The 27,239-nt window shown below is 47.4% G+C and overlaps 1 protein-coding gene across 1 annotated transcript in view; it reads right to left on the reverse strand.

The window, feature by feature from the left end:
• TUBGCP3 (tubulin gamma complex component 3) overlaps window positions 1–27,239 on the reverse strand; it is a 370,876-nt gene that overhangs the window by 9,263 nt on the left and 334,374 nt on the right. Inside the window, exons 20-21 of the mRNA XM_085622213.1 lie at window positions 20,061–20,201; window positions 6,719–6,835 (exon numbers count right to left, since the gene is read on the reverse strand). Coding sequence (XP_085478339.1) covers window positions 6,719–6,835; window positions 20,061–20,201 — 258 coding nt within the window. The remainder of the gene's footprint in view (window positions 1–6,718; window positions 6,836–20,060; window positions 20,202–27,239) is intronic.

Raw genomic sequence — 27,239 nt, forward strand, 5'->3', positions numbered from 1 at the left:
CCTCGGGATACCCGACCTATGGGGTCAGAATGAACCGCGCCATCAACCGCGCAGGAGTAGTGGAAGTTGCGTGGCTCGGTGGCCTGGGGTAGGGTTGGTGCGGTTGATAGCCCCTTCCGTAGACACGAAAGGAGCGAAAGGCAGACTGGGGATGGAAGGCAACTGAGAAACCAAAGGACTTGGCCGCTGCCCGCGAGTCCTAGAGTGATCCAGTACTGCGTTTGCCTTGTCGCCGAAGAAATGGGTGCCATCATATGGTATGTCCATGAGCAAAGCCTGGGTATCCCATGAAAAGCCAGATGTGCTCAGTCAGGCGAGGTGTCTGACAGCCACCATTGTAGAAATCGCTCTGCCCAGCGAGTCGGTCATATCTAAGACACATCGAATGGCGAGCTTTGCTGCATCTCTCCCGTCTGTTAAGGCTTGGAAAATGATGACCTAAGGCAGCACTTGTGCAGCCGTTTCCCACAGTGTGTGATAATAACAGTCCAATACGCATTTGGTGTTCACCAAACACAATGTAAAGGCTGGCGGAAGAAAAAAATGTCTTGCCCCAACTGTCTAGCCCCTTGGATTTCCTGTCCGGGGCAGTGGCAGGAACGCGCTCTGGGAGGTAGTGGCTTGGACCACCAAACTCTCTGGGGTGGGTAGTAAAGAAGTTTGGGTCACTCCGGGCAGGGCGGTGGCAGCGGGCGTTCGTCTAGTCACAGGAGCCCTTGTGCTGGGATTAGACCATGTTAACTGGAGGTCAAGGAGTTCAGCTGCCCTACACACCACAACTGCGCAAGACGCTCACAGATGAGGCGCATGGCCTTAAAGTTCTTTAAAATGACCGAGGATCGCTCCGGCTCCCGGAAAAGCAGGAAAGCTTGGAGCCGACCCAGGTGTAGGTTCCGGAGAACAAGGCCATGAACAGAGAGAAGTAGAAGCACACTTTGACTTCTTGTGCCTCTTATCAGAGTGTCCCGAAAACCGTGAGCGGAACAAAGAGGACTTGGAACTCCTGGAGTGGGACTGAGACCTTCCTCTCGAAGAGGCTGAGCCCTCTGAGGAAACCGGCGCAGCATTGGCTGCAGGACTGCAAGCAGCTTTGGGACAGCTCCCTCAAAGCCTTCAGAGCCACGGCCCGGCATTCGGAGCACGACTTGGAGTTGTGTCACGCTTCAGGACGCCACAAAAAACCAAATGCGAGTCTGTCACCGACATGGCGCGGTGACAGGTGCCTCACGGCTTGAATACTGAACCTTCCTAGACATGACTCCTACACACCCAGAAAAAAGTCGAAAAGCCTTTCAAAGAGTGTCAGAGGGTAGCCCTCTTCATGGATCAGCACCCGACAGGTGTGGATGAAAAGAAATGACAACGGCGTATTGAGGTGGTTCTTATATAGGTGATACAGACATCATTTCCAGCGTAAGTGCCGCTGCCGTCATGCTGAGCCGACCGACGTGACCTACTGGCGCGCAGGGGTATTGCTCATAGAAAGAATTTCTGGATCTACTCCAATGAAAGGAAAATTCAAAGATAAGTATTCTATGGTAAGATGTCTCTATCAGATAAATACCATTCATATGCATAGTATTTGATTATTCAAAGGTATGACTCAACAGAGGACTGGTATATTCAGCATCTGGTATAATAAGAAAGGTGACAGAATGAGAGCTTTGGTAGAATTCAAACCCAGACTTAGTATGAGTCCTTTCATAATCCGGGAAACTACTATCCTAGTCCTGACTTAATAAGACTCTGCCATAATGTGGGACTTCACTGTATAGCCCTAAATGGACAAGTAGCTTTTTGTTACTGGGCAATTAGATTTCTGAACCAGCATGCCCGTGGTACACATAGATAATTTGTAAAATTGCACACCTCAGCAGGGTTACGTGCTTCACATTTTTTCTTTAAATGATTGAGTTAGAGTGACGTGTAAATTGAGTTCTACAAGGGCATGCAACTTGATGCTCAGACAATGTTACCTACAGCTCCCCCTTTAGAATACATCTTATCTCTTACTGGTCTGATTTACATGTCTCCTCGTTCTGACCCTCACTTTGTTCCACCATTCTGGACATGAGGGCTCCTAGGTAAAGCCAAGTGGCAAAATGCTAATGCAATTTGTACGATGAGGAGGGTGTTCGTCCTGTGACAAATGGGGAGCGAAAGGTCAGGGCAAAGACATCACCTAGTATATGTTTCCCATGAGAACCAAACCACTAGAACTATGGGCTATTAATAGATCACATTGACACAATCTGCATGAGTGCCACTATCCATATGGTAAAACAAGTTTCTTAGTACTTTCGGTAACACTCTAACCACAGTTTCCTCACCTTCAGAATATCCCAGAAGGCATATTGGAGCTGGGAAATTCTCCCAAGCAATGGCTCCTGTAAACCAACAGGTGCTAGACAGTGATCCTGTACTGCATCGGAAGTGTCAGATCAGGACTGCATATATATGCTGTGCGATGACATCAGTTTCTTAATCTTTCTCCTTCCGCACCCTCCAACATTATCATTGTAAACAAACTGTAGACAACAGTGTGCCTAAATCTAAACTGGGTCATTATTACAGCGTGCAGATTTCCCCTCCACAGATCCACCGAACAAGAGGAAGAAGGCCAGTAAGTAATATGTCTACCAGCAAGAGAGTAACTTCTGAAGGTACTTCAAACAGCAGATTTTTAACTTTAAGACTAGATGCCAAAGCAGTAACTCTAAAAGGTGTAAGGTGTGATGAGTTGAGTCAAACCAGGAAGTCTTACATAAATAAGAGAGGAAAATGCCTTCTCTGCAGACCTGGCTGAGAAGGCAGTAGTGCTCTGCGAAAGTATTTAACAGTGCACATGTTGCAGCTGCCAGATGTCACGGACAGGCCACCTCTTTGCCAGCAAAGTTGTTGTATATTTGGACCTAGCAGAATGGGTCTGTAGGCCTTTAGGGTGGCATTTCCTCACCAAAGCATAACCTTTTTATAGAAAGGACTACCCACCACATCAGAGTTCCATCACACTGCTTTGACTTTCTAGGTTTCAGCAAAACCCAAAAAGAGCTGGTCATCCACTTGTTGGTGCCGTGTATGGTCAATATAAAAGCCTGGGACTCATCAGGCAGATGAATCCTCTGTTCGCTTTCAAGGGACCTGGTGCAGTAAAAAAGTCTGGTAGGGAAACTGTTTGTAACACAAAAGGGTGACACCACTTTTGGAAGGAAGTCGTACCAAGTCCTCACTGAAAAATACAAATGGCTGGAATGCGCAAATTAATCACAGATACTGGTAATTACTTGCTGCCGCATTCCAGCCGTTTGTTATTTTGCACACCATGCTACTTCAGATTGGACCCACCCACAAGTAAATAAGTTCTTACCCTACTTCAATGGCAAAAGTCGACGCTTAACTGTTAGGCCAGGTCCTCCCTGAAAAGAAAACCAAGACGGGTTTCGCCATTATTCCTTCACCAATGTTCTCAACACCCATTTGTCTGGAGAGAAAGTGGTGAAGGGAGGCTGCACCAACATCACCTGCAGTTCACTTATGTTAACTGTGTGACAAAGAAAGTTTTATAAGTCAGGAGCATTATGCATCAGCTCAAATGGTGTGCACATGTGGAATAGGAGGACCAAAATTATTTCCCACTGTGGCATGAGAAAAGGTTTTGGAAGAAACATGAGCTAGACCTTTTAGAAACTGCATCACAACAGGTGATATGGAAGGCAGAGCTGGCAAACAAAGTCTATCTGGCCAATATACAGCCTTTAACCGTGCCCACTGCAAAACCTTGCTGGGTCAATTACAAAATACATGAGAAAAGTTGCATGCAGGGAATCATGGTTATGTGTTCCACACCAGACCAAAATCTTCTCTCAGCGTCCAGTGAAAACAGATTTTGTTGACGGACGCTTGGCTGCATAGAGGGCGTCCAGCACCTCAGAAGGTAAATCAGAGGAACTCCACTGTCATGACTCAATCTCTGTGTATTGGGAGATGATGGTTGCGGACCTTCTACTGTTGCTGAGGCAGGAGGTCCTCCTGAAGAGGTAGAGCAAATGTTCAGGCTCAAGAGATCTAGGTACTACACCCTCCTGACACAACTGGGGGCTATCAAGTTGACTTGGGCCCAGACTGATATTCTTAAGACCATGAGGCAGGAGACAATAGTGGGAATGTGTACAGAAGACCAGTGTCCCCAACGCAGATATAAAAAGTCTCCCTCTAATGCATACATGTTTTGAGATTGCGTGTTCTCGGCAGTGAGGAACAAATCTAGTCAAAGCAGGCTCTACTAACCAAAGATGCTTACTGCCACCTCTGCCTGGACCGGTAATAACTAACTGAAAGGTAAGTGACAACGTCTGTTAAATAATCTTGCCAGAAGAATTGATGAATCTGGCATCCTTATCAAGAGCAATGGCTGAGAATGCCACACTTTTGCTCTGATTAACACCCAAACTACGTGGGACGTAGCCAAACGACCCACCTAACTAAACCTGGTGCACTTGATTGTCATTACCAGAAGCTAAAGCTGGTCCACTGACCGTTGCAGCAAAACTAAGTGGAAATTCTGTCAGAGTTGAGGTGGAGTGGCAATAATGTAGGCATGGAGCTGCCATTTGTATTTAATGAGAGCATTGTCTCAACTCACCTGATCATGAGATAATTAGGCTGAGTTACCTCATCCGGTTATCTATTTAGGGCGCGGGGCGTTATGAGGCTCTTAAACATACCAGAAGGCTGTGACTACGTTCAAAGAAACACTTCACTGGAGGTGAGGAAGAACACTTACTTATCAAGTGTCAAATGCAGAGGATTGTGGCTGCACAGCAATGGTCAGCCAACACTGTTTGTGAAAAGCAAATATATTGGTCAGTGAACCTATGAGAATTAAGTTCTATTCACCCAAGTACTCTAGAGCCTACATACTCCTGAAAATTCAATAAAGTAATTAAACCAAAAAATGGAGGGGCCTGGAAAAATTCAGAATTAAATATTCCCTAAAGGAGAAAGAATCACCTTGCACTGCCAGGCCAGGAATGTGCAGCACACAATGAACGTAACAAAACAAATGTATCAGCATAAGGGAATGGCCTTAACATGATGGCTTTTCCCAAGATGGCTCAACATTTTGAAGAGAAGAACTGCAAGCTGTGGAACAATGTCTGATCATCTCAAACAGAAAAACTAAAATGGGGATTCCGACAGGCATATAAAAGAGCAGAGCAAGTTACACACGTGCTGGGGTTCCTAAAATGTTGCCTCCTTCTGTAGAGTATGTTACAGTGTCTTTCTTGTGACTGGAAATCTGGAGAAATTTCTCAGCACCTGCCTAACGCTGGGCCACAAGTAGCCAGAGCGTGACTTTGATTTGTGGTCACGCTGCAGGCACCAAAGACGCACATGGTGGGGATCCGTCACCGACATGACACAGTGACAGGCACCGCACAGTTTGAATCCCGAAGTCTTTTTGGACAGGATGGATTCAACTACACACCAATGAAATGTTTTTGACAAAGAGTAAAAGAATAAAAAAATTAAAAAAAGAAAGTCTGTCAAAAAATGACAGGGGGTAGCTTTCTTAAACGGATTTGTGCTGGCTGGTGTGGAAAGAAAAGAACTGACGCCAGCATGCCGCAGTGGTGCATAAATAGACGACCCGGACGTCACAATGACAGATGATGCTGATGACATCCCGCTGAGTCGACCGCCGCCGCCGCCACCTGCTCAAGAAAAAATTTGTCTTACGGTTGGAAACTTCACAGTTAAGGAATCTGCAGTTAGATGTCTCTATCAGCTATCTGCAAAAATTGATCTTTTCTTGCAGGCAAACAGTTATTACTTATTAGTGGCTCTGAGTTGTGTCGCGGAAATGTTTCTCCTTGAAAACCGACGTCAGCGCGCCGGGAGGGACTTATATGACCTTGCTAACGTCACGTACGTGGACATCAGGGTGGGGCCGTGTGGCGCTGTCCCCCGGCGCGCAGAGGTGCTTCTGCAAAGTTTTTTCCAGACCCAGTCTGACGCCTGGGGATATTCTAAATTAAGGAATCTGCAGCTAGATGTCTCTATCAGATTAAGAAAAACAAGCACACAACCAAAGCCCTTGAGCAATGTGATGCATGTATTTAACTGAAAGGCCAGACTACCTCCAAAATCTGGGATAAAAAAGCTCTGACTTTGAGAAGGCAAAATTCAGGAGCAGCAAAATAACAGCTACATTAAATCAAATCAATAGGGAGCACTGAGCACATCTATCATCTGGAATACAAATACAAGGAAAATGGAAATAGCATCGACTAATTGTTACAATGAACTACTATACATGTATCTACCTGGAACAGATCAAATCGAGGACGAAATATGGGTACCCCCCCTTCACCCAGCTGACCTAGATATGCCTTAACTGCTACCACTGAATTCTGAATTACTCGTGCATTCCCACAGGTAAATTCCATTTAAATACATGGACACGAGAAAGCGATTTAGAACCATTACCAGAGCTTCTTGTTTTTAAAATAATGGCTGTTAAATTCAGCCACTGAACTGGTAGTCTGAAGATTAGTGTGCCTACATTAACATTTAAAAAAAATTGTGAACTTTGTGATTTTACAACTGTCCAGGTCCAATTGACATGATCAGCTCATGATATCGTTAAGCAGTCATATTTACAGAGTTGAAGTTCAAATGTTATTAAACAATTTAATAAAGTGTTTTAATGTTTCACCTGGTAGAAATGTGTGAGTATCCGCAGCTGAGAACGCATTTTTGGTATAGATTCTTGAAAGGTTAGGATTCTTTTATTCTCTGCTTCCTCTTCTACTGAAGTGACTCCCCACTGCCCCTGTACAAAAGAAGATAGTGCTACACATTTTCATGTTGCAGACTTAATTTCCACATTTACTGCAATAGCACATTGAAAATAATACCAAGTAACAATAGTCTGGAAAAAATGAAATGTTTTACCTTCACAAATACTTAAATTTAATCATCATAAATATCCTCATAAATAGGCAAGTTCAACGAAAGCCCAGGATTTTGACCCAAGAATAGGTTCTAATACTTAGTAGCTCATGGGAGAGTTGCCAACATGATGAGGGTCAACAAGTTGGTCAGAAACATTTAAACTTGCTTCTCTCAGAAGACAATACATACATGTATATCACTGTGCATGTAACAAGTGACTTTCGTGAAAGTAACATTCTTCTCATTGTACTCTTGATCATCTTTGTAGATACCCATGAAGCAGGCAGAGGCACCTACCACATTTCAATCCCCAGAAGTGGAGTCACATATTTGCAGTATTATAAGATAACAGTCCCTATAGGCAAGACAGCTGTTCTCTAGTTATTAAAAAGCCTTTCTTTTTATCATATCGTATCCTGACCAGCATCGATCCCATCAATGAAGTAGCGACCTTACAATTTGTTGATGAAACGCTTAGAGAATTACATGTAGTCTCTCCTCAACAAAGTACCATAAAACGCGTTCTGATATAAAGTAGAAAACACCAGGCCACATATAACCGTCATCTCCATGTGTTGATGTCAGTTTTTTTCTGATATCTGTCCTCGCCATTGAACGCAAAGCCCTCATTAATCAGACTTGACAGTGTACAGATCCTAAACTGGAAACATTTTTAAAGATGGAAAAAATTAGTCCTTTCCACAGAACGAGGAGGGGCAGTGAGGAATCTACTGTTAGAGTATCCACCAGAAGAACAAGTTACTTACCTTCGGTAATGATATATCTGTAAGAAACATTAGTTAGTTAGATTCCTTACCTTAGAATATCCCCAGGTGTCAGGCTGGATCCGGAAAGATTTTGCGTCTGCAATACCCTTGCGCGTTACTAGGCGTCGTCTGCGGCTCCGCGTCCACCGTCAGCGTCGTCGTGATCACCGGGATGACGTCGGAGTACTTAGACGCCACCCTCGCGCGCTGACGTCAGTTCTTGCACATAGCTTTCTGCGCCAGAAACGCAGAGCCATGCAAGAAACCAACACTTGTGCCATGAATCTAGGGCCCTGAAAGGGATGACCTTAACCCTAGATATCAGTTCGCAGAACGGGGAGGTGGGGTGGTAAGGAATCTAACTAACTAATGTTTCTTACAGATATATCGTTACCGAAGGTAAGTAACTTGTTTATCTGAAAGAAACACGTTAGTTAGATTCCTTACCTTAGAATAGATACCCCAGCAATACCAACCCCGGTGGTGGGTCTGTGAACCAAGATCACACCAGGAAGTCCTGGAGAACGGAACGGCCAAAAAAGCCATCTCTCCGGACTTGGCTGTCCAGGCAGTAATGCTTAGCAAACGTGTGCAGCGAGGCCCACGTTGCTGCCTGACAAATGTCCTGCAGAGGGACTCCCCATCCCAGGTCAGTAGTAGCGGCCGTGGCTCGAGTGGAATGGGCCCTGAGCCCCACAGGAGGCTCCTTCTTAGCCAAGGAATAACATGCCTTAATGCACAAAACGACCCACCGAGAGAAGGTCCGCTTGTGCACTGCCTGCCCCTTCTTAGCGCCCACGTAGCCAACGAAGAGTTAGTCGTCCACCAGGAACTGTTTCGTGCGGTCCAGATAGGAGAGCCCACGTTTTGGGTCCAGATGGTGGAGCCTCTCTTCCTCTTTCGAGGGAAGCGGAAAGAAGGTGGGCAACGTAACAGACTGGCCGATGTGAAAGGCAGTTACCACCTTAGGGAGAAAGGAAGGACGAGTCCTGAGAACAACCTTGTCCGGATGGACAGAGAGGAAAGGAGGTTTAGAAGAAAGGGCCTGGAGCTCACTCACCCTTCTGGCAGAGGTGATGGCAACCAGGAAAGCAGTTTTAAGAGTTTGAAGACGAGGAGGACAATTATGAAGTGGCTCAAAAGGAGCACACATCAGATAGGTTAACACCAGGTTCAAGTCCCACTGAGGCATTAAGAAAGGGACAGGAGGAAACATATGAGTAATGCCTTTAAAGAATCTAGCAACAACAGGGGACTTGAAAAGAGAAGGCTGATCAGGAAGCCGTAAGAAGGTAGAAACAGCTGAAAGATATCCTTTGAGGGTGCCCAGAGCGGAGCCCTGCTGGGCCAGGGAAAGAAGAAAGAGGAGAACTTCAGAAAGAGGGGCGGAAAGGGGATCCACAGCCTTTGCTGTGCACCATGCCACAAATTTGTTCCACCTGCAGGCGTATATCGTTTTAGTGGAGAGACGCCTGGCTGCCAGAATGACATCACAGACTTCAGAAGGCAAGTAAAATGGCATCAACTGTCGCCGCTCAATCTCCACGCATGGAGGTGGAGGCTGGACAGGTTCGGGTGGAGCACCGTCCCCTGCTGCTGTGACAGAAGGTCCTCCTGAAGAGGCAGTTGAATAGGGGATCGATTGACAGACTGAGTAGCTCGGGATACCAGTATCTTCGTGCCCAATCCAGAGCCACAAGGATGACTGGGGCCCGGTCGCGCCTGATCTTCTTCAGCCCTCTGTGCAGAAGTGGTATAGGAGGAAAGGCGTACAACAGACCGCAACTTCACTCGCGACGAAAAGCGCCTCCGAGCGAGTGCCGCCCTGGAAATTCCAATGCGCAGAACTGATGACATTGCGCGTTCTCTTCGAGGCGAATAGATCTAACCAAGGTTCTCGCCACTGCCGAAAGAGGCCTTGCGCCACATCAGAGTTCAGACGCCATTCGTGATCCATCATACACCGGCGGCTGAGTTTGTCCGCTCTGGCGTTCAAAGAGCCCGCCAGGTGTTGAACCACCAGGGTGATGCCCTGATGTTCCAGCCATGTCCAGAGGCGCAGAGCCTCCTGACAAAGGGTCCACGACCCCACTCCGCCCTGTTTGTTGCAATACCGCATGGCGGTGGTGTTGTCCATGAACACCTGCACTGCACTTCCCCGTACAGAGGGAAGGAATGCCTTCAGTGCAAGCCGGATCGCCCGCAGCTCCAATAGGTTGATATGGAGCCGAGACTCCGCCAGATACCAGAGTCCTCTGATCTCCGCCTCTCCCATGTGGCCCCCCCCATCCCAAGAGGGACGCATCCGTCACCACCACATGCTCCGGTTGGGGTAGGGAGAGGGATCTGCCACTGACCCAATCGCAGTCCGTGAGACACCACTGCAACTGTCTTGCAGTGCCCTCCGAGATCAGGACGTGGTCGGACAGGTTGCCCCGATGTTGAGCCCACTGGAACTTCAGGTCCCACTGCAGAGCCCGCATCCGCCACCTGGCATGATGTACCAGCAGGATGCAGGAAGCCATCAGACCCAGCAGCTGCAGCACCAACCTGACCGAAACTCGGGATAAAGGCTGAAAGATCGGAATCAGAGCCTGAATATCCCGAACCCGCTGTTCCGGAGGATAGACCTGAAACGGCGCTGAGTCAAGAACCGCTCCAATGAAAAGGAGCTTCTGGGAGGGACTCAGATGCGACTTTGGCACGTTGATGGAGAACCCCAGCAAATGCAGGAGGTCGGCCGTAGTCTGGAAGTGGGAGACGACTGCCTGGGGCGAGCCCACCTTCAACAATCAGTCGTTGAGATAGGGGAAGACTGGAACCCCATATCTGCTGAGATGAGCTGCGACCACCGCCATCACTTTCGTGAACACCCGAGGGGCACTGGTGAGGCCGAAGGGGAGCACGGTAAACTGAAAGTGCTCGTGGCCTACCGTGAACCGGTGGGCCGGCAGGACGGGGATGTGGAAATATGCGTCCTGGCAGCCCAATGCTACCATCCAGTCTCCAGGGTCTAGAGCAGTCAGAACCTGAGCTAAGGTGAGCATCTTGAACTTCTCCTTCCGGAGGAAGGCGTTGACGCTCCTGAGGTCCAAGATAGGGCGTAGGCCCCCTTTGCCCTTCTTGGGAACCAGAAAGTAGTGGGAGTAACAACCATGACCTACTTCTGGGCCAGGAATGCGCTCAATGGCCCCCTCGGCCAAGAGGGCCGTAACTTCCTCCTGCAGAAGTTGCAAGTGATCCCCTGATATGCGGTGGTACTACGGGGGCATGGCTGGAGGGGTCGCCTCGAAGGGCAGGGAGTAGCCCCTTCGGACGATTTGCAGCACCCACCTGTCTGACGTGATGGTACGCCAGTGGAGCAGGTGATGGCAAACTCTGCCTGCCACTGGCGTGGAATGGGCCTGAATGGTCTAGGAAGGCTTTGAGGCAGATGCTGCTGGAGCAGATGTGGGCTGACCGGCTCTCTGTCCCCCTGCTCCGCCTCGGCGGAATCCACGTCCGCGTTCAGGCTGGTTCCGAGGCCTGTGGCTAGATGGACGTGTGGGCCGCCCCTTCCTTGGCCACGAAAGGGGCGAAAAGCGGAAGATTGCGGGTGCGGGTTGAGAGGCCCAAGGACTTGGCCGTAGCCCTGGAGTCCTTAAAGCGCTCCAGCGCACTATCCGCTTTGTCGCCAAAAAGGCGACGGCCATCGAAGGGCATGTCCATGAGGGTGCTCTGGACATCCCCGGAGAAATTAGTGGATCTCAGCCAGGCGTGGCGACGAATCGCCAACAACGTCGCAATCGCCCTACCTAGCGAGTCCGTGGTGTCAAGCCCACATCGAATCGAGTACCGTGCTGCATCCCGCCCCTCAGCAAGAGCCTGGGCAAGCCATGTCCTGGCCTCCTCCGGACACTGGGGCAGCACGTCCGCCACCGTATCCCACAAGGAGTGGGTGTAACGGTCCAAAAGGCATGCGGTGTTGATAGACCGCAACCCCAGACTGAGGGAGGAAAACCGCTTCTTCCCAAACTGTTCCAACCTTTTGGATTCCCGATCCGGAGGAGCAGACGGTAAGGCGGTCTGTGACGTAGAGGCCTGGATAACCAGGCTCTCAGGGGTGGGGTGCACTGACAGAAAGCTGGGGTCGCCCGGTGCAGGGCGGTGGCGCCGGGCCACGTTCCGGTCCACAGGATGCACTGTGGAGGGCTTGGATCAGGTGCCCATCAGGACGTCAGTCAGTGCTTCATTGAACTGCAGTAGAGGTTCCGAAGAGCTTACTGGCGGTTGAAGCACTTCAGTGAGGAGGTTAGTCCACAAGGCCACTGCAGGGAGCTCCAGATGAAGGGCTTCGGCAGCCCTGCGCAGCACCACAGAATAGGTGGCACCCTCCTCCGTAGCCACGGAGGGAGGAGAGATGAAGCCAGTGGCAGGGGAGGTGTCGAGACCACTGGCATCCCCCAGCTCTTCTGCCCAATCCTGATCAAACTGGCACTGATGTGTCAGAGGGTCCTCAGACCCCTCCCAGTTGTCCCAGTCATCCAACTCCTGGTAGACAGGTTGAAAGGACGGAGCCGGGCGGTACATGAATCGCTCATCCATCTGCGCCGGAGACGGCGCCGCTCCGACGCCGGACCCGGACTGAAACTGGGACGAAGTCTGAAGATGGCGCTGGGGGCGGCACCATAGGGGTCGTAAGGTCAACCGGCATCGACCGGGATCCAGGCCTGGATCCCACTGGGGCCTGTGGCATCAGGACCGAATTTGATACCGGAGCCCCCGGCTCGCTAGGCCTCCCAGTCGGACCTGCGGGGCCCAAAGGCACGCTGGCAGGCCCCGACGGCGGAGCGAGACTCCTCATGGCCACGAGGATGTCCCGGATCTCGCCCGGAGTCGCATTAGGCCCAGGGACCGGAGGGTATGGGGCCGGATAAGACTCCTGCGGCTCCGATGGAGCCGTGCGGTTGGTGCCACCCAAACCCTCAGCCGAGTCGCGCGACCGGCGAGGGGAGTCAGAAGAGCGATGTTGCTTCTTCGACTTCTTTTTACTGTGCCTCGACTTACCTGAATGCGAGGACTTCGAGCCCGACGAGCGGTGATGGCTACGGCTCCGCGACCGGTCCCTTGACCTCCTACTCGACCGGGACCTCTAGAGGCGCGGAGCCGACTGCCGGACCTCGAGGAGCTTGCGGGACCGCTCCCACCTAGCCTTCGATGTCAAGGCCCGGCAGTCGGGCACGACTCTGCATCATGGTCGGCTCCAAGGCAGTAGAGACACCGACGGTGGTGATCCGTAACCGTCATCAGTCGGTGACAGGCGTTGCACGGCTTGAAGCCGGGCATCCCTACCGGCACCAGGAGTCGAGGTCGACTCGAAAGATGAACCAAAAAAGTTCAAAAAGTGACTAAAGGGTATGCTCTTCCCCGAATCTGCGCTTACTGACGCGGAAAAAAGAAGAACTGACGTCAGCGCGCGAGGGCGGCGTCTAAGTACTCGGACAAATGTATGTCTGACGAAAAATCTTTCCAGATCCAGCCTGGGGATATTCTAAGGTAAGGAATCTAACTAACGGGTTTCTTTCAGATAGAGTGTTACTGAAGGTAAGTAACTTGTTGTTCTGATGGATACTTCCAACTGTGGCTTACTCACTTTGGGAATAGATAACCAAAGCAGGACCACCCCATGTGGTGGGTCTGTAGAACTGCTCAGACCAAAAAGGTCCTGCAGGCGTAAACAGGCAAAATGTCCTTTCTGCCAGAACCAGCTATTGAGTCAGTAGTGCTTCATAAACTTGGAACTGACACCCACGTCCGGGTCTGGCAGATGTCCAAGACAGGCAATCCATGTGCCAGCTCGGAGATTGAAGCTTTGGCTCTGGTCAAATGAGCCCTGATGCAAAAACTACAGTTGATGGACAGAATGCAGAACAATGTCATACATTCACCCCAGTACAGAGATCTGGACCTAAATCCATCGTTTTTTTGCTCACCATGCCATTCCAGTTTGAACCAAGCCATATGCAAATCAGTCTTGACCCTGTGCCTCATGGGAACAGTCCAGCCCGAACTGCCAAGCCAGGTCCTCCCTGGACTGGAAACAAGCATCCTAGGACCGGTTTCGGGGTTTCACCCCTCCTTAGCCAGGATAGCTTGATTCCAGTGGCATGGAGAGCACGGGACCTACGTCTAGGCATACCCGTCCCACTCGGGCTGAAAAATGCAAAAACTACAGTTGATGGACAGAATGCAGAACAATGTCATACATTTACCCCCAGTACAGAGATCTGGGCCTAAATCCATCGTTTTTTTGCTCACCATGCCATTCCAGTTTGAACCAAGCCATATGCAAATCAGTCTTGACCCCCTTTTGTACCGCTTTGTTCGCCATAAGTTGGCAGGGTATGCTCAGACGCGAGTCCCTTGCTCACTTTGCCACTGGATTCAAGCAAGCCTGGCTGAAGACGGCTGAAATGCCAGAAACCGGTCCTAGGAAGCTTGTTTCTGGTCCAGGGAAGGCATGGCTTGGCAGTTCGGGCTGGACTGTTCCCATGAGGCACAGGGTCAGAATGATTTGCACATGGCCATGTCTGACCTGGGGTGGCAGAGTGGGATAAAGAACGGTGATGGATCAAACCCAGATCTGTTGACTGGGTGTGAGTGTTTGATTTGTTCTGATGCTCCGTCCATCACCACCCCCTTTTGTACCAAATGAGCCCTGAGACATTCCAGAGGTGGTTTCTCGACCAATCTGTAACAGATCTTTATACAAAGGTCAATCTATCTAGAGATGGTCTGTTTCTTCACAGCCTGAGCCAGAGAACCCAACTAAGAGTTGAATGTCTGCTCGATGGTCCCTGGGGCGATCAACATAGACGCTCAGACAGAGCTCTCCAGCTGATTAATCGAAGCAGTCTTTCCTCCCCCTTGGACTGATGATGATCAAAGAGCACCATCAGGTGATAGGCCACCAGTTGTGGAGAGCCATGGCAACTTTTGTGAGGAACTCCGCTTTGATCCCAAGTACTAGCTTGTCCGGAAAGGTGGTGGCGTACAGCTGCTGGACAGAGTGCTTTTAGCTCACTCATGAAACCAGCTGCCATGATCGCAATGAGGAAATCTGTCTTCAAGGTTTGTGTTAGACTTGGCATCTTTTGGCGTGTTTCCCCTGAGTTTTTGCTTTCTGACCTCCCGGTTTGGACTCTGTTATTGCTGGTGTAATGATTCTGCGCACTTTTCTCACTGCTGATCAGTGGTAAAGTGCAAGTGCTCCTGTAGTAAAATGTATTATGGATTGGCGTTTCCATTATTGACCTATTTGATTTAGGTGTCAGTCCCTAGTAAAGTGCACTGCGAGTGCCAGGGCACATAAATCAAAGACTTTTGGTGGGCTGCAGCACTGGATTGTGCCACCCACTCAAACAGCCCGTAAAGTGCAACTCTGGCCTGCCATTGCAGAGTCTGTGTGCAGTCAGGGACTGCCATGTCGATTTGGCAAGTGCACACACTTGCCAGTCCCTAAACCTTCCCTTTCCTACATGTTAGTCACCCCTAAGGTAGGACCAATGTACCCGCATGGGCATGGTGCATTGTATGTGAAAGGTAGGACATGCCCTGGTGTGTGTAGCATGTCCTGATAGTGAATTACAGCCTATTTCGTTTTTTTACTATTGCAAGGCTACCTGTCCCCAATAGGCCATAATGGGCAGTTTGATTATAACATCTTATAATGCTAACTGACCCAGGGAACATGGTAGAAAAACGAATTTAGTATACTTGAACTCAGAATAATAAAATATATCTTTTAGTGAAGTTGGTTTTAACATTCTGTGTTTGAAAATACCACTTTTATCGGCATAGTCCGAAGAAAAACAATTTCTCTATTGTAATGCATCCTGTGGTGGTTACCATGACACCGATAGGTCACACTGTGTGTCTAAAACACTATGTCACATGCACCAAATAGGCAGCCTTGCTCATAATTCAGCTCTGTCTGCTCTCTCCCTATTTAAAATGTAGTTGATGTTGGCAGTATAACAGCGATCTTATTCTAAGGGAGAAAGAAGGGAGCAGCAATACGCAAACAAGGTAAAACCCGTCTACTGCCCATGCTCTCTCGCTAGTTGGTCCATACTAACAGTGCTTCATGTTTGGCCAGCAGTATCCAACTAGGTGTCCTAGACTCAGCAGAGTGACATTTAGCAGTTTCAATACTGGTCAGACAGGGTTAGCACCAGTGTGTTTGTGTGTATGCATGACAGCTTGTATTGCCAAAGGGCCAATGGCCATGTGGTGCATTTCTTTTTTTAAATCAGATGAGAAATTCATAGGTAGATTTAGTTTCAATACATGGTGATTACCAACCCTTACATTCTTAGGTATAATAGTAAATATACTTTCAGGCACGGCAAAAGAGACAAACATTAAGAAATATATATGAGGATGTATTTTAAATGATCAATTTCTCTTTCTTCTGTTGCATTTCAGGTTCAGGTAACCAGAGGAGGAAGGGTAACTCACTTGGATGTACACCAGTAAACAAAGTAAGGTGCATTTTAGTAGTATTGCTTCATTTTCTAGCATCACAGCTTAGAATCTGATATTCTAGTGGTTAGGACTCCGCGAATGGGGAACTGTCCTGATGAATGCCCATGGCAAAGGAAGGACACTTATTTGGGCAGAAGCAAGTAGACACTATAAGGGTGCACAATCTAACCTTATTTTTTAGGTTTTAATCATTTTTAAGGGAGGTGTAAAAATAAGCTAATGGTTCTACTGGACTTTGTCCAGGACTTGCCTGCTTCGCTGTGGAGACTTGGTACAATGCTGCTACTTCTAGCTAAACGTGCAGAACTGCTACTATGGTTACACAGCTCCCACTCACATCAAGGTTAATTGATGCTGATACAATACACCAACCCTGAAAATTACTCTATACTGCAACCGTAAGGAGGGAGACAATGAGTTATTTGGGACAGTAAGGAGGCTATTAAAACTAGAAGGAAGCCAGCCTGAATTAGATATGCTACATATAATAATCAAAAGCAAATGCTAAGCCACTGATGCAGCTTATTTGATCTATGGCAATTGCCTAATTGATTTGACATAGTCTCCTGTTGATGGTACCAGAAGCTATGCTGCTATGTTACGTTCTCACTTTTGAACACACTGCATTATTCATAATTAGATAAGTTCATCTTGGACTGCATGACAAATTATGGCTTGCAAACATTCTGCTTCAATAGCATATGTATGATGCGGTCTGTTAGACCTGGCATTCTTGGCGTGGTTTTCCCCTAAATGTTTGTTTTCAGACTTCCTGTTTAGCAGACTTCATTTTTACTGGCCTTAGGATTCTACACGCTTTACCACAGCTAACCAGAGCTAAAGAGCTTGTGGTCACATTGGCTTATACCCAACTGGCATATTTAATTTACTTATAAGTCCTTAGTAAAGTGGCACTACAAGTGGGCCTGCTGTAATGATTGTGCCACCCACTTAAGTAGCCATTCAAACATGTCTCCGGCCTGCCATTGCAGAGTCTGTGTGTGCAATTTTAAACTGCCATGCTGACCTGGCAAAAAAACCTTTTTATCGGGATCAAACATTCCTTGTTAATACATATAAGTCACCCCTAGGGTAGACCCTGGACAGCCCAGAGGGCAGGGTGCAACGCATTTTAAAACGTTGGCCATTTACTTTTGCATTTCACATGTTCTGGTAGTGAAAAACTCTTAAATTTGTTTTTCAGAACTGCAAGGCATACCTCTCCAACACGATAACATTGGAATTACCTTAGTACATTTTGCAAGTGTAATTTCCAAATGGGAACAGGTCACCCCTTTATGTTTGGTGTCTCCGGAATCACAATTTAAATTTGTAAATTATGGTGAGTCAGATTTTAAATTGCAATTCTGAAAATACCACTTTTAGAAAGTGGACTTTTTCTTGCCTCAGCCATTTGGTGCATGCAGGCTGTCTGGGTCACATGACTGGGTGTGGGTGACTGTGTATTCCTCCTCGAAAGCCACATACAATGGAGCTTAGGTGTGACTAGATAGGCCATCACTGGCAGGATAGGAGGGAGGGGCAGGGCTCAGCTTCACTTACACTTGAATAGACCGTGTCCTGTCCCCACACAAAGGGTTGCATATCTCCTGTAGCTAGTCTGAAGCCAAGACCAGGAAGGCAGAGTGCCTGTGCACCTTATAATCATGTCTCTAGACGCTTCTCCCCGCTTCAAAGAGACACCTGTGCATTTAAACAAAGACCTCAGACATATACTCTTCAGTACACTGCTGGACCTGTACATACTGTGACAGGAAGAATGACTGGTGTTCTGAAGGAACTGCTGCCCTGCTGTGCTGACCTGCTGCCCTCTTGCCTGGGGAGGAAAAACTCTGCCTGCAACTTCATCTTGAACCCAGGACCCCAGAGTGACTCCAAGGGCTAGTATGCTGGACTCCTGATCTGAACCTCAGGGACATAAAAGGCTCTTAAACATCCTGCACAAGCCCCTGGATGCAGCTTCAGCGAGTTCCTGATCACCAAGTGGTGCCTCTCAGGACCTGGAGCCTTGGTGTGGCTCGAGGGCACTGAAACTAAGCTTTCGGACTCATTGCGACCGCTTATGGCCCCGTTCGTACCAAGACCTCACCACTTGCACTGCAAGTTGGTGCGAAGCTCCGTAAGCCCGACTCTCCGCACTGCAGCATCGCCAACTCGGGGGAACTGCCACTGCGAAGCTTCAGCAACATCCACGACGCCTGCCCGCGCCTCGCGCTTTGCTGACAGCCTCCTGCAGTGCTCTCCCTGCTCCTCGCGGTCCTCTTCAACAGGACTCTTGGCACGAGCTTGAGAAGGTAAACTTCAACAGGCCTAACCTGGTGTCTGTATCCGACCTACACTCCACAGTGGTTAGCCTTAAAGTGTGACTTTGACCCGGTCCATTGTGATCAAATATCACAGATTGGTGCATTATGCTTTTTGGTGTGATTTTATACTTTAATCTTCAAAATTGTAGAACTCAAGTTCTACTGATTGGATGTTTGTCGTTTTGGAGTTACTGTATTTATTAAATGTTGCTCTATTTTCTAACTTGATTTGGGATCTTTTTGTGTGGTGTTTTCACTGTGCTACTGTTTGAAGTGTTGCACAAATACTCCACACATTGCCTCTAAATTAAGCCTAATTTAGGGTTTGCTTGTGCCTTACCCTGATCAGTATTGTAGCTGCTGCTTGACTAGGGCTCCCACCCCAGTCAACCAACAACCCAACTTCTCACACAGTCACAGATGTATGCTCACACATGACCAAATGGTATCTGTCAATAAATGACAAAACATTTGTTTTAAACCTACAAAGAATAACAATCGTGAACTCCTTAGACCAAAATGGATAATGGACCTTAGCTTAAGCCTAGGTCACTTTTACTCATCTTTAGGAAAATTGGGGTTCAGGTAAAAAGGAAGGTAATTACATTACCCAAGATTAAAGATATTCTCTAGGTGGAAAGAAGATTCAACCCCAAGGGCAACTCTTTCCTTAGAAAAAATGGAAGAAACCTAAAGATTACCCACACTTCTGGTCAAGGTCATGACAAGCAAACAATTGGGTTAAATAACAAAAACTTACATTGGCAAGAATTAAGGGGCTCAGACAGATGCTCCATCAGAAATGTAAGAACGAGATTTAGATGCCAAGTGGAAAAGGAGACAGACAACCTATTCTGTAAAGCACAAAAAACTCAAGACCACGTGAAATTTAAAGAAAGAACCGTGGTCAGGGCAAAACAAACAAGCAAATGAAGCTGCTAAATAACCTTTGGTAGTGCATAAATACAGTAATTTTCCAGATAAACTCATTGTAAACTGAACAGTATGAAAATGTCCAGCCTGCAAGGAATGCAAATACGTTGGGGAAGACCATTTTAGGCATTTAGGACAAGACAAATCAACAACTAGAGTATTTAACTTTCAGAAAGTGGAATGCATTGAGCGAGCAAATGCGTTCGTTTTGAGACCATCTGAGGGTCTGCTTTGTAGCTGCAGCGTTGCCCCATAAACACCCATTAAAGGAGTGGGAAAAATACTTTAGCCGTTTACAACAGTCAGGGACACCTTTAGATACAAATCTACATACCCATAAGACAGGTGACGTGTACATATTTATATTACTGTTAAGAATAATGCATTACAACCAATACTTTACCACATGCATACATTCTCCTAGTTTTTTCTGGACCATTTAAGAATGAAGTATACTTTTTACCAGCTAGTGCACATACTAAGAACAGTTTTACATTTTCATAGTTTACCCTTAATTATCAAACAGATATTAAACCTCAATGACCTGTACCTCAGTTTCGCGCACTTTCTTCCTCTCCTCAAATTGTAACCGCAGTTGAAGCTCTTCCAAAGCAGCTCTATACATAGTATCTTGAGCATTCTGAAATTCGATGATTTGATCAAAAACTGCACGCAATTGGTTAAGAAGTTCCTTGAATAAGAAAGAAATCACATTTTAATTTAATTCAATGTTTTTTTCTGGTATTCTTTCTTAGCTGTTGATTGATGAAGCCTCAATAGTTTTCAACATAGGTCTGAGATTACCATTTACCAGCGTTCTAATACTTCAAAAAGCTACAGGATGACTCCATGTCAACAGAACACAACTTTACCAACCCTGGCACGCACATACTCTGATCACTCGCCAGTGCATTTAAGGATTGATATACTGGGAGATGGAGGGTCGCGTCCTATTTGGCGACTTCAGCCTGCGGCATTGCTGGATGAGGTCTTCCGTACGGAACTGGAGGCGGAGATCCAAGGCTTCTTCCAGAGAAACAGGGGCTCTGTAGAGTCGATCGCCATAATATGGGAGGCCTTCAAGGTCACAAATAAGAGGGGTTTGTATTTCCAAAAGTTTCGGAGTGCTGCGGGATATTAGGGGACGACTCCAGAAACTGGAAGAGAAATTGAGGGCGCTAGAGATACACATGTCAGAGGGAGATGGAGGACAGGCTACAATCGAATTTAGAGAGCAATTATCGGAATATGTAGACGAGGCGAATCGTGAGGCAAGGTTTATGGGAAAATACTGGCAGGCCCGGAGATACGGGGAAGGGGAACGACCAGGGAGAATGCTAGCGGACATGATCAGAAAACCCAAGGGCTCCACCTCTATTCTTGAGATAATGGGTGGAACAGGGGATGCGCATAGGAATACAGCAGACATACAGGCCGCCTTCATGGCTCACTATACTAAATTGTACGCTACACAGCGCGGGGATACCCTGGAGCTTGAGTCCTTCTTAGGGGAAGTGGCACTGGGATGATTGGAGGATCACCAGAAGCTTTGATTATATCTATCCTGAAAGCAGGCAAGGAGCGCACGCTCTGCGACTCTTATAGACCCTTGTCGCTTCTGAACTGTGACACTAAAATATTGGCGAAGCTTATTGCAAACCGGGTACTTCTCTTGATAGACAAATTGGTGCTGCCAGACCAGGCAGGATTTATCCCTGGGAGGGCGACCTCCCATAACCTCCGCACATTGTTCTCAATAATGCAGAACGTGGCACCTGAGCTACCAATAGCTGCAATATTCCTCGACGCCACAAAAGCGTTCGACTCGGTAGAATGGGATTACCTGTTTGGGATCCTGGGCCGTATGGGTTTTCCCTTGGGATTCATCTCCTGGATACGACTACTTTATCAGCAACCCACGGCTAGAGTGTCCATTAATGGCCGGGTCTCAACTGCGGTCTCTATTACTAGAGGGACCAGACAGGGATGTCCTTTATCCCCTCTACTCTTCGCACTAGCGGTTGAGCCCCTGGCATGCAGGCTGCGGCAACATCATAACGACAGAGCGCTTCGATGCCCTCTGAGACAAATACTAATCTCGTTATATGCTGATGACTTGACGCTGTACGTTAGAGACCCTCAAAGTAATCTGAACCCGCTACTGCGCGAATTCATAGTATTTGGAAAACTCTCTGGTATATCCATAAACTGGGAGAAGTCGCAGCTATGGCCCCTGACGCCGGCGGTGCACAGGTTCCCCCTTGACTACCCGCTAACATGGTGTGACTCGGATTTGAGATATTTGGGCATCCGGATTTCTGGGGATAGGGACGAAATGATCCGCCTCAACTATGGAACGGCCGTGAGCCGGCTTGCCTCAAATATTACACGATGGATCACCCTGCCGCTGACAATGGCGGGTAGGGCTTCGCTGATTAAGATGGTGATCTTGCCGCAATTTTTATATTGGTTTCTAAACCTCCCCTATTACCCGGGACGAGCCTTTTTTTAAACGCTGCAGTCTGAACTGGTGCGCCTATTCAGGGGCGGTAGGAAGCCGAGAGTTCAGTGGGCGACGCTTACGAGGCCTGTAGCGCAGGGTGGTTTTGATATCCCGGACTTTGAATTGTATCACACATGTGCCCAGGCCCATTACTTATACTACTGGGTGAACCCACCAGCTTGCATGCCGCAGGTGGTGGCGGAGCACTGGCTGGCGGATCCGATACCCCTGGATGGGGTGATTTATGAACAACCTCGCCCTCGTAGTGTGGAACTCCCAACAATCACGAGTACAATAACAGCCGTATGTCTATTCCGTGGCCTTGCCCCTGACATACCTTCGGAATTATCGCTGCTGCAGGAGACAGGTTTTCGGCAGCTATGCGCTCGGGTACACAAACAGACTTGGGGAGCATTGTTCTGCAATGGGACCTTTTGCACCTCCGCTCAATTCTTTGGTGCCATACAGCCAACACCGTTAGAGATGTTCCTATATATACGGCTGCGGCAGGGACTAAGGGCCATTTTCCCGAGCTTCCCGCGGGAGCCGGTCTCTCTCAAGCCAATGCAACACATGCTGCAGAGCAGGACCCTTGGGCACTTGGTGTCTAACCTGTATCGCATGATTCGAACAGAAGGAGATCACCCCTGTATATGTTATGATCTCCTTGCTGCTGGCTAAGCGCAGAGTAGCGTGTAGATGGGGGAGGGGGCGAGCCCCCAAGTTTAAGGAATGGTTGCAAGACATGACATATTGCCAGGACCAACTTACAAAGTATGCGGAGACACTACCCAGGGCCTCAAGACCCCATGACATTTGGGACCCACTCAAACGCCATCTGTTGGCCCATACAGAGGGTTCTCAGGTGGGAGTTGGGGATGTCGCTCCCCTTGCCACCTCACACATATGTTGACCTTTGACTTTCCCGCTTGGCGGAGGCTCGCACAATACATTAGGATGGCGGGCTCCAGAACGTAGGGGGGACGGTCATGTTGAACCCCATGATGAGTCTAATGCTGTTAAGATATCCTCTTTGCTTACGAGAGACTAACTTGAACTTACAGCTATGCGGTGTTGTACGTGTACCCAATAGATCTAAGTACGTGTTGAGTTGTATATCTCCTGACCGAAATGTATTTTTGTCTTTGTGTGGAAAAACTACAAATAAAGTTTTTAAAAAAACTTTACCAACCCTGGGCTTTTGTATTAGAAATTACTGTTTTCAGGTGTGCGAGAGCTTTTAGTTCTTGGAAATGAATGAAGACTACAACTCTCAGAATGTACTGATTTCCTCAACTACGGCTCCAAGACTAGAACATGGTGCCTCAGTGACAATTATCGGGTAGCTCTGTTCTATCTTGGCTCAGGCCAACACTGTACTGTTGTCCGTATTACCGGAGAAACAATACACTCCAGCTAAGCTGGCTGGTCCAAGCTAACCAAGAAGGGCATTTGGTAAGAAATTAGCAGGAAATTGCTGTAAAGATACTTTAGAGATACTGCATACATACAATAAGCTTTCGCACTGAAATACTACAACATTGTTGCCACACAACTCTATTAATATAGAATACACTTTAATAATATCGGGAGATAGCGTTTTCATGTGGAATATTGTAATATTTGGATTCTATTGTTAAGCTCGGATGAAGTGACGTAAAATGTGTCAGCAATACTCAATTTTGAGACAATATTAAGGACATTTGCAGACATTACCTAGGTGACTGACACTATATGATTTGAAAATTTAGTTTTTCTTGAATTACATTACCATTTAATACTTTTTCTTTTAGATTTGTTCTGCTCAGCAGGTGCAACTTATTCTATCTTTGCACAGTCCGGACAAGCAAGGCTAGCACCCAACCTATAATAAACATGATTGGTCTTGGACAAGAAGTGTCATGTGAAATAAGTAACTCTCTTTATCTTTATGTGCTTATAGAGCGTGTGAATCACCCCATAAGGGAATCTCAGCGCTAAGACCACCTAGGAGTGCTGAGGAGAAATGATTAGAACAGCGATGTTTTCAGCATTTTCCTGCAAACCAGGTAATCCGTGCATTGATGCAGGTGTAAGGGGAGTTTGTTCCAGTAGAGTGGGGCAAGATGGTAGAAAGCCTTACCACCTTGGCGGGATTTTTTAAAGCGCGGGACTAGTAACAGGGCTTTGGCTCCGGAGCGGAGGGGTCTGGAGGGCATATAGTTAACAAATATATCATTTAGGTAGCTGGGGCCAGATCGGTTTACGGCTTTGTGTGCCACACAGCATATTTTAAATTGAATCCTTTTTCTTATGGGTAACCAATTTAATTTATGAGGCAAAGGGAGGGAGGCAGTTCTTGGGGGGCGTTGGTTACCAGTCGGGCCGCTGTGTTCTGGACAACCTGGAGTCTGTTTATGGCACTTTTGTTGGCTGAGATCAACAGCGAGTTACAGTAATCCAAGAGACTTAAGATTAGTGCCTGGATCAAGGTTTTTCCGGAAGATATTGGCAGGAAAGGGAAGACTCTTCGGAGTATGCTGAGGCTATGGAAGCAAGCTCCGACGGTAGAAGAGACATGGTCTCTCAGCGTAAGTTTATGATCTAATCTGACTCCAAGGTTTTTTACCACTTGTTTTGGACATGGGGTAGGACCCAATTCCTCTGGCCAGTAGCAAGGGGACCATTTTACAGTGGCATTGCAAAATAACATCATCTCTGACTTAGCAGCATTGAGTTGGAGAAAATACATTTTCATCCATTCCGCTATGGTCTTCATTCCTTCACCGAAGGCGCTTTAAGTATTGGGGCTGGATTTGTCAAGTGAGAGGAGTAACTGGGTGTCATCTGCGTATGATATGGGGATAAATCCCAATTTCCTCAACAGTCTCGCCAGGGGAGTGACGTAAATGTTGAACTGGGTTGGGCTCAGGCTTGAGCCCTGTGTTACTCCCTTGGTCATCTTGGTGGTCTTAGAATGATATGGACCTAGGTTAACGGTCTGTGTTCTGTCGGACAAAAAGTTGGACAGCCATTTCAGTGCATTTCCTGTGATGCCTATATCACCCAATCTTCTGAGTAGAATTTGGTTGGAGATGGTGCTGAATGCTGCGGAAATGTCAAGCAGCACAAGAAGCACCGCCTGACCCTTATCCAACAGCATCCTAATGTTGTCCGTGACTGCTACAAGAGTGGATTCTGTGCTGTATCTGGGACGGAATCCGGATTGTGAGGAGTCTAGGCAGTTAGTAGATTCCATAAAGTTGGAGAGGTGTATATTGATGTGTTTTGCTAAGATTTTAGTGTGGAGGGGAAGGAGAGAGATGGGTCGATAATTGGTTAAGTCTTCCATTGAGATTTTGGGATTCTTTCTAATCGGAAGTATCTGCGCAGCTTTCCAATCTAGAGAGAGGGCTCCTTCCTTCAGGGAGCTATTAAGAATAGCGCAAATGGGGTTGGCTAGTTGTTTGGACAGAGTGGCGGCTATTTTCGCAGGTATGAGGTCAAGTGAGGAACCTGATTTTGCGCACTTTAAAAGGGCTTTGTGCATTCTGTTGTGAGTAATGGGAAATTCTCTAGCGAACGAGATATAGGTGAGATGGGCGGAAGTTCAAATTCAAGATTAGTTTGAGGATTTATTGTGGAGAAGATTTTATTATAGATCGTATCAATTTTCTGAGTCAGATAGCTAGCAATGTTGTCGCACAACGTTTGGGATGGGTCTAATGCCGTGTCGCAAGCCTTAGGATTTGTGAATGTTTTTAGGATTTGATAGAGGCTTTTCTGAGAGCTCCCTGCTTGTTCGAGAGTGGTTGCGATGTGAGTTTTCCTTGAGTTTTTTTTAAATTGCGGTGGTAGTGAGTTAGAGCATCTTTAAATTTTTCTTTATCTGTAAGGTCATGCGAGCGTCGCCATAGGTGTTCGAGTTTTTTGCATGAACCTTTCTCTAGCCGCAAGGAGGCCGAGTACCACGGTGTCTGGCGTCGTTTTGTATTCGTAGGGCATTGTTTCAGAGGAGCTAAGCTGTCTAGGGTTGCTAGTAGGCTGGCATTAAAGGAGGCTAGGCGTACTTCAACGTGTTCTGATTCCGAGAGTTGAGGTGGGCAAAATGTGACTTCAAAGTCTGCTGGTGTGATTGTATGCCAGTGTCTGTAGCTTTTGTTTTGATAGTATTTGGGAGCAGGCTGTGCTTTGGGGCTGTTAATGCGGAACTCGACTATAGAATGGTCCGACCATGTCAGGGGAAGTGTAGCTACGTAGTATATATTGGGAGAGTTAGTTAATATAATGTCCAAAGTATGTCCAACTTGGTGTGTTGAGGATTGGTTTATTATGGTAAGATTGAGTGCAGACAGTTCAGTCAAAAGAGATGAAGCCTCTGGGTTGTCTTGGATTTCACTATGTATATTGAAATCTCCAAGAAGTAGAAAATTCCTGGAAGATGTAACATGTGGAGCAATGAGTTCCATGAGCTGTTGGTTAGTGTTCCTGGTTGGCGATATACTACAGCTCCTTTCCAGCTATGATTGTGATGTAAGTTCATACTGAAAACCAGAATTTCCAGCTGGTTATTGCTTACTTGATCTAAAATGGAAAAAGTGACAGGGTTTTTGTAGATTATGGCTATTCCTCCACCAGTTCTGTGTGGTCCATCTAGTTTTTGTATGTGGTAGCCGTCAGGGTGCTACTGCTATGTCTGGCTTGGAGTGTGGTTTTGTCCAAGTTTCTGTTAGGAACCCTATATAGGGGTTAGTGGAGGACAGCAGATCCCATATGTTGGCTGCATGTTTAGGCAGAGACTTTACATTGTCCAGAAAGCAGTTTCAGTCTTCGCTGCTATCTGATGTGGCAGAGTGCGTACTTTCTATGTGATCATGATCAGAGCCATTGCTCTGCTTCGTTTCTGTAGTGGTTCTCTGGGAGTGGGCTAGAGTGCTTTGGTATTGACAGCTGCAGCAGGAAAAAGGTCCCCTTACTTCAGTAGGAGTGGGGCAGGCCTTATTAGCTGTTACATTGTTCGAATTGCCGTTCTTGATCTCAAACAACTCTACTAGTATAAAGTATGAAGAGACCTCACCTTCTTGGACTGAGTATGGGCAAGACCTGCAGGGATTTCTGCTCCTGGCGACGTCCAGGCGCGGATGGGCGAAGACGGGCTTGCCTAAGGCGCGCCAGCGGCGCATCCGCTGCGCGTCTGTCTAGGCATATGCACTTTATACTATGATAGCTAGACTGCTAACCTCCCGT

The sequence above is a fragment of the Triturus cristatus genome, chromosome 8 (genome assembly GCF_964204655.1).
Source record: "Triturus cristatus chromosome 8, aTriCri1.1, whole genome shotgun sequence".
Lineage (NCBI taxonomy): Eukaryota > Metazoa > Chordata > Amphibia > Caudata > Salamandridae > Triturus > Triturus cristatus.